We start from the raw sequence: 8,495 nt of genomic DNA on the forward strand, positions 1-8,495 counted from the left end.
TAATGGCAGAGGGAAGAGAGAGGGAATGTTCTATGCAGCTATATTCTCTATTCAAAAACTGTCATCTTTGCATATATGTAGTTTCAACACTCTGTGTGGTTCTATTTCCTGACATGATGAGCTGTTGGCTTTTCAGTGGGGCCTGCAGGTGGGATGAGATGTCAGCATTTAGGGTTCCTGTGGATGATGAGCTTGCAAAGACCCAGCCTGACACATTTGGCCACTAGCTAGGAGGGTACACAAATGTGGGAATGGTTTCCTGCATCTGCTGGCACCTTAGGTTTCCTTGCAGAAGTAGCAAAGAATGTATTTGTAAAGTGTCTTCACTGTGTCTGGTTTCTCTTAGGTCAAAACTAGGGGTGTCTGGACATGGCAGAATAACCCATTTTGGTAGAAGTAGGCTCAATACATGGATTTAAAGAGGTGGGATCTTGAGCCACAGTTGTGTAGTTCAACCTTAGCATTCACAATATTTCCAGATGCTGAGACTGAGATATCCATTCTTTGTTTTAAAGATAATTACCTTTAAAGCATTTAGGAAATTTCTGTTAGCTCCTAAAGAAAATAGCAGTTCAGAAAAATTAGAAAAAATTCTCACCTTTTTTTCTTTTCCACCCATTTTTGTGGCAAACAGATTCAGGCTTGAAGCCTACAGTTGGGCCAAAAACCCTACAGGTACCATAAGGATTGAGGTTTCCTCAAGTTTTGGTGCGCTTTTTTGAAAAGCATGGGAAAAAATCCTGAAGATGCTTATTTGCCAAAGGCCCTGTAGCAACAGTGCAAGCAGGGATGGTTTTTCCAGCATTAGTACTGGAACCAGATGAGTTTAAAGTGAATGCCACACCATTTATTTTTGTTCTGCCCCTTCCTCCCAAGCCACTAGTTAAATCTAAAATTAGCATCTTGCTGCCTCTCCAGCCTCTCCCTCCCTCTCACAAGCCTGGCCAAGGTACCCTCACACTGTGTCCTTCTATGAATAAAGTGCAGAAGACTTGTCCCCAGATCACTAGCACCCTGTACCTGCTGCAGACGTGGGGCTTCGGCCTGTCAAAACATCTTAACACAGCCTTGCTTGAGGGGACCCCCTCCAGTCACCTGCTAGGGAGTCAGGAAAGCCCTCTCCAGCCAAATGGATCACTAATAATTCGGTGTTTAAAGTGGCATGGCTTCCCTCAGAGGAGCAGGTGGGCATCACTGCCTCTCCCAGCTCCTGAATGCTGCTTGGGCACTCTCTGAGGAAGATGGAAGGAAAGTTGGGGTCCAGGTCCCACTACTGGCTGAAGTCAGGACTCCCCTCACGTGGGACACGCTGGTGTGAGCACGAAGCAGCCAGTGGCTGTGGTGTGTTACACCCAGGTCTTTCCTTCCACTATGTATTGGGTGTGCAGAGCATGCCAGTGCCCGCAGGAGGCTTTGGAAGAGCTGCACCTTGGCCTATTGCCCAGCCAGGCACAGGAGAGGCCACCTGGGACACACACCTACAGAGAGCTCCAGTCTTGCCAACTTAAAATACAGGCAGCTGCTTTAGGTGCCTCAGGGGTTTGGGGATCACGGTCTTGGAGTTCAGCACCTCAGCTCCTCTTTAAGTTCCCGAGCAGGATGGGCCTCCGGGGAAAAATGTATCAGGGAATTTCTCTGGCTTTATTTCCTGTCATTAGTGGCCTCAAAAATGAGAAAACTACCACTTTAGAGTGTAAATATATTTACACACCCACATATAACATCTACTTGCCTCAGTAACAGCAAACTTTCAAATTAAAGGTAACTTCCCTGGCGTTAGTTCATTTGTGCATCCATATTCAAGACAGCAATTAGGCATGTACTTAGTTGTGGGTTTAACCCTGTCCTCTGTGTTTTCTTGAATTGGGGCCTTTGACCCAGTCCTTCAGACGCTGGAGCACACACCTACCTTCATGGCCATGATTAGCTCCAAGTGGAGCTACGTAACTTCAAGTGGATGTTGAAGTGCCTGCAAGGAGTTGCACAATAGTGGTAGAGGCAAGACTCCGCGTTACCCCAGCGGTGGAAACTCAGTTTCATTTCAAACAATCCCCTCCTTCGTGCCTATTTTGAGGCCACCAATATTTTCTGCCAAGATTTGAGATGTCACCTTCAGATGGTGCCGTTGCTCAGTAAATGGTTTTAAGTGTGGTGGCACAAGATTTCTATATTCTGTTGGCCAAAGAATAAGTTTTCGGTAGTTTGTTAAATGTGCTTAACCTGACTCAGCTGCTCCTTCAGACTGTCTTGTAGTCTGTGGTATTTCATGTTTGGACTATTTAGCAAATGGACTGAGGAAATTTGCTTTGGGGATCCTAGATAGTTTAGCTTTTCATTCTTGCCTCATGGGAGGATTATTTTGGGATGGAGGGTAGAGAGTGTAACAGTTAAAAAAATCCAAAACAACAAAAAAACACCAATGAAATCCAATTGCATTGACTCAGGACATGACTATTTGATAATAATGTTCATATATTGCAATCATATGATGCAACTTCCTGCTGCTCATGTCATGTTTGTGTCCTCAGTCAGGTACTGGCAGGTGACATCTCCTTTTGGTCAAGGTTCAGAAAAAAGTTTTTCTGGAGGAAGACAATTTGCATACTTACAAGATATTTAGCAAACTTTTTGTTTCATGGACAGGTTTAAGGAGGCATTATTACAAATGTTTCAGGTTATATGAAGATTAACTTTTTGGTGCTTTTTTTCTTAAAAGTGATTTTTAATTTTTTTCTTCCTGCTGGCCCTGACATACTGACTGTTAGCTCAGCCCTGCTGCTCGCTTTCCCTTTTGTTTACGGGCAGTTTCACTTTCTGGTTTTGAAGCTTTTCTGTTTGGGTTGAGAGGAAACATCTGCACTTGCTTAAAAAAATGCCTCCTGGAATGTTCAAAAGGGCTCAGGAAAATGATTTTTAAATGATATGAAAGGTTGTCTTCAAGAAACCAGAATTTGGGCGCTAAAGTTGACTTAATATTGAGGATTATTTGAAGGCTTCCTTAAAGACCTTCTCTGAGCAAAAAGTTTTCAAAGGCATGTCACCCTGCCTTGGACACATTTAGAAAACAGATGATCAAACTATGTACTTGTAAATGTTGGTCTCTGTTCTCATTTTGAGTGGAAACACTCTTTGTTTTGCCCGCTTCACAACTTCGAGGTTCTCTCTCTACTAGCAAAAGAGGTGCTTAATTTAGACCGAAAATGTGAATCGGCATAATTAAGCTCTACCACTCAAAGGGTTCAGTACCATCTCACTCCTGAAATTACTATTGAAATTACTGTCTGCCTACAACCGTTTTTCAAGTTTTCAGAAAAAACCCAGATCATTGTTTTTATGAAATCTTTCTCAGGCTACAGCTCAGAGCACAAGTCTGTAGCTGGAACACCCACATTGGAGTGACTTCAGGCAGCCCCTCCACTCAAGTTTTATTAATACTTAAATGTAACAGGGGAGTTTTGTCCCTTTTCCTTTAGCACACGCTCACTAATCTCAGATCTGAGCAAATAATCTGTTGACCTCAGTTAGAAGTGGATCAGGCTCCTCAAGAGGCACGCCTGGGCTTTTTTGCTTTCTTCTTTTCCCCCCTCTCCCCTCAGATCAGTAACTTAAAATGCAGCTGCACTGTTCTTGTTTCCTCATGAACCTCTTTTCTGTGTGTCTCTCTGACCACAGAAACTAGACAGATCTTGGAAGAGTATGTGCCTATATTTAGTGTATACAGATATATGTGTGTGTATCTGGGGGGTGGGGATGGGGAATGCATTTCAAGAGTGAGAGGGAGACACTGTAATCAGGAAGAACTTAAATCCAGATCACAATTTTTAAAAAAAAACCACCATTTATAAGAAACATATCTCTTTAACTTTGAAGTATGGCTCCTTTAAGAGCAACAAGACAGGTTGTAAACCTCTCAATCAGTTTCATCCCTGGTTTAAATCCACCTTCGGTATAAAACTTAAGAACCTCTCCTTGGCCCCCGACATTGCCATCTCTTATTTTACACTGTGCTGACACACTTGTTTATGTTTTGATCTCTCTGGTGTTCCTAAGTGTCCCTTGTGCTCAGGTAGTAGGGGGAAAAGCCAAGAGGGGATTTATGGACCAAAGATAGCTTGCAAACTAAATAGAGCTGTCACAGTTAGACTTGAAAAAGAATCTTTAAATATCATAACTTCTGTCTACACAAGGAAATCAGTAGGAGGGAAGGCTTTACTGGGAAGAAGTGGAAGGGAAGGAAAGAGCAATTATCTTTAGTCAGTCAAGTGGGGGCATGGGCTTGTTGCACAAAGAAAGTTACATTCTCTGGGTAAGCTTCCTTTCTGTCACTCATGGGCTTGCTCCCACGCATAAGGCATGAATGTCCCCACCCTCGTGTTTAACCTTGTGACAGTAGGAGCTGTTCCTCCAGCTGAAGCAGCCCCAGTTTCTCTATCACTTTTCCAGCAGCACCAGCACCTCTCCTTCCTCTTCCCCTCCCACCAGATTTTTTTCTTTAAAAGAGAAAAGTGTCAATTTGAACTTCCTGCTCGACAGACCCCATTGAGAAACTGATATGGGCCTGATAAGGTGCTATTTATTTATTTTTCCTGCTGTGAGGCTTCACAAGTCCTGCTTCCCACCCCCTGTCCGGCTTTCAGTACTGCCTGGGCTTGATAATTCCCAATGCTGATAGTGTCACCAGGAATGTTTGCTCTGAGACACTGCTGTGGTGACAGGCAGCTGATAAGAAGATGCAGATAATACTATCCACTGTGCCATTGTGGAGCTTCTTGGACCTACTAAGACTTCTGTTATGCCCAAAAATCTGGTGGACATTTAAGAAATGAGTTACCAGTCCAAAAATACAGACAAAATGTCTGAAGAAAGATTATTTTTAATGTCAGACTACAAAATATGCTATTACTTTATTTTTGAGACAGCTCTACATTAAACTTTAACATGGAGAGAAGTAATTGGGAATGTATCTACTCACTTGTGTGTGTGCATACTGAACAACACCCCTAAGTTTTATCATAAATATTTTAATTGAACATAAATGTGTTCGTCTGCATTTCTTCTCAGTGTGAATACACAAGCTGCCCACATAGCTCAAACTAAATTTGCTTGCTACTAGTCTAATACTGTTTGAAAAAGGATGCCACTGTAAAGTGGGTTGCTGTGGGTAGGAGCATGCTTTGAAAGCAGCTGTTTTCTTGGGGACGTTTAATAAATGGCTGTTTGTTTGCCTTCTAGGGTAGTGTTGCCAAATGATAGATTCCATCAGGGTAGTGAATAGTGAAGCAAAGAATCCGTGTTGGAAGTGGTGTGGTCTTTGCCGGTTCCCATCTTCCTCACTGGGTTCAGGTGGTCCTCCAAAAATCAGGAGTAACTGTTTCTCACCTCTGATAGTGGAGTAAGAACAGTCAGTCATGGAAGCTGCATGTCTAAAGGGCTGCAACACTCTTGAGTCACGTACCTACCGGTGTTGACTTGTACCTCCTGATGGAAAGCCTTGCACATCACTAACCATGATTATGAAACCTTCTTGTAGCTTTTCCCGTATAATAAAATATCTTACAAGTAATCAAGATTATGTAACTATTAACTTAGATAAAAGCAGACTTCTTTTTCTACTGAAGACATCTTCCAGTGTACTGTTTGTATTGATTACATCCAGATAGCAAGGTCTTTGAATGCAAATAAAAGGAGTATGTGCTGAACTGAGATGGATGGATGCTAGCTTCTATTTCCTTCTAAATACATATTTCCTTTTCCTTTTTTTTTTTATTTTTTGTGAGTACATTTCAACTTAAGCTGGAGCCAACCGGTCTTGCTTTCTTTTGCTTTGCTTCAGCATTTTTTTTATAAAGTACAGCTGTAAGCAGAGGAGTTTTGCATAGACTGAATGCCACAGAAATCTGCAGTAAATAGTCTGCTTTGTTGTAGATGTTCCTAAGCAGTATATTTAATGAGTAATGATCTGTTTACTGATGGAGAATACCTTCTCTTTGAAGAAAGCTTTCATCCTAGCCAGCCATGGTTTTTTTGGTACTGTAAGTAATTGAACTGGCTGGTGAAGTGACTGCTGCGGTTTGGCAAAAGCCGATTTGTCATGCCTTGTTATTTTACTGAGGAACATTTCTGGGAGCTTGTGTTCTGCAAAGTCCTTCTGTGAAACCTGTATTGTGAACAAATGCTCGTTACCACATTTATTAGCAATACTGCTTAAAGAGACAGTCAACAGTGAGGCTAGTCAAATTTAAGGGGAAAGAAAGGTGAAGCCAATTTGCAAAGTGGAGACTAGCACCCTGCAAATGCATCATCATCCAGACCTGTATGCACTTACTCATGTCCCTTACATTAACAATGTGTTTTATTAATACTTAATACCAGCAGGCATTTCTTCACACAGAAATTAGTTCTTTGGCAAGTTAAATGATTGCTCATCTCTGAGAGTCTCCCTTCCTTCCCACTAAACGTGTAGGAGTTAGATTGCACTTTGAACAGAGAAAATGCCAGTGACATATCTAAATGATCATTGCCTTGTCTTTCTATTCCAGCAGAAACCCATGTTAATCCAAAGCAGCACAGTGCTGATAAAGATGAGCTTTATCAGAAAAGTATCCCAAAGAAGGAGCACAGTGTGAAAGAAATCCTGAAAATGGAATCCAATCCTGCGAAAGGAAAAGACTTCTTCCAGACCAACATTTCACCAGTTACTCCAGAAAAAGACTTGGATGATTTGCGTAAGAACTATAGCCCGGAGAGGTGTTTCTTCCCTCGAGTTGTCTACCCGATCCGACCTCACATTCCAGAAGACTATCTGAAAGCTTCCTTAGCTTACGGGATGGACAGACCCAGCTACATTACTCACTCGCCCATCCAGGCATCTACTACACCGAGTCCTTCCGGGAGGAGCAGCCCAGACCAAAGTTTAAAAAGTTCAAGCCCTCACAGCAGTCCAGGGGTTACGGTTTCACCTCTGGCACCTACTTCCCAAGAGCACAGAGAGCCATACTCTTACTTGAACGGATCATACGGCTCTGAAGGATTGGGGTCTTATCCTGGATATGCACCCCCTGGCCACCTCCCACCTGCCTTTCTACCATCCTACAACCCCCACTACCCCAAATTCCTGTTACCTCCATTCAACATGAGCTGTAATAACCTGAGCGCTTTGAACAATATCAATGGCATCAACAATTTCAATCTCTTCCCAAGGATGTATCCTCTTTATGGCAATCTGCTCAGTGGAGGTAGCCTTTCCCACCACATGTTGAACCCCACCACACTCCCCAGTTCATTACCCAGTGAAGGAGGCCGTCGATTGCTGCCGCCTGATCACCCGAGAGACTTCCTCATACCAGCACCTAACAGTGCCTTCTCTGTCACGGGCGCTGCTGCCAGCATGAAGGACAAGCCATGCAGCCCTACCAGTGGGTCACCCACCGCTGGTACAGCAGCCAGTTCGGAACACATAATGCAACCTAAACCTACCTCAGTGGTGTTGGCTGCCACTGGCAGCGAAGAAGCCATGAATCTCATTAAAAGTAAGAGGAATGTGACCGGTTACAAAACCCTCCCTTACCCACTGAAGAAGCAGAATGGGAAGATCAAGTACGAATGCAACGTTTGCTCCAAGACCTTTGGCCAGCTCTCCAACCTGAAGGTAGGCAGCAGAAAATAAGACAGGAGACTTCTTGGAGGGGTCCTGGCTTCTTCCTGTATGTTTTCTAGGAAAGGCAGGGACAGGCCTCCCTTGCTTGTTGGGCTGTTTATCAGTCTGGTCTTAATACGGCACCCCCAGCAAGAAAGTTGTGTGTTTCAATACTGACGCCACTAATTAACTAGATAGCATTGTATTTTGGCAATGGGACTCTTCTGCTAATTTTAGGAAACATCTGAAAGTACTTTTGTTATAGTACTGGAAACTGCAGATTGTTAATTGCTTTGTTTCTCCCTAGGTGCACCTCCGAGTCCACAGTGGAGAGAGACCATTTAAATGCCAGACTTGCAATAAAGGCTTCACACAGCTGGCTCACCTCCAGAAGCACTATCTGGTACACACAGGAGAAAAACCCCACGAGTGTCAGGTATGTAACACACACAGAGGCAACTTCCCTCGGAGCCTGAAGGGACAGCAGGGCCTGTGCACACCCTGTACGGCGTGCAGGGAGGGCTGAGTGACAAACCCTTGGCTGCTCAGGGCTGGAGTCCACATCACAGCCATGCCCAGACCTGGTGCAGCAGCGTCTGTGAGACAGCAGCATTGCCTATAGCCTTCTAGAGGAACATCTGCCTGATACAGTTTTGCCATCGGCCACACTCAAAAATTGCCATTCAGCAATATTTAAATAAAAAAGGTGGGGATTTTTTTTCTCTTTGTGAGAAAATGTGAAGATATAAAAAGCTGCTGCTTCATCCAGCCATCTCCTCCTAGGTGTCTGTGATTTAAACCATAAAATCCCCTCCCACTCATTCACTGTTTCTCTGCCACCCCCCACATTAGGTTTGTC

General features: G+C 43.6%; 1 protein-coding gene across 1 annotated transcript in view; it reads left to right on the forward strand.

Annotated features, from left to right (window-relative positions):
* Window positions 1-8,495, forward strand: part of PRDM1 (PR domain containing 1, with ZNF domain) — a gene marked incomplete at its 5' end in the record, with an annotated part of 13,742 nt that overhangs the window by 4,589 nt on the left and 658 nt on the right. Inside the window, 3 exons of the mRNA XM_009071722.1 lie at window positions 6,540-7,648; window positions 7,944-8,091; window positions 8,489-8,495. The exon at window positions 8,489-8,495 is cut by the window's right edge and continues 658 nt beyond it. Of these exons, the coding sequence (XP_009069970.1) occupies window positions 6,540-7,648; window positions 7,944-8,091; window positions 8,489-8,495 (1,264 nt within the window). The remainder of the gene's footprint in view (window positions 1-6,539; window positions 7,649-7,943; window positions 8,092-8,488) is intronic.

This window comes from Acanthisitta chloris, unplaced genomic scaffold, assembly GCF_000695815.1.
Source record: "Acanthisitta chloris isolate BGI_N310 unplaced genomic scaffold, ASM69581v1 scaffold6493, whole genome shotgun sequence".
Classification (NCBI taxonomy): domain Eukaryota; kingdom Metazoa; phylum Chordata; class Aves; order Passeriformes; family Acanthisittidae; genus Acanthisitta; species Acanthisitta chloris.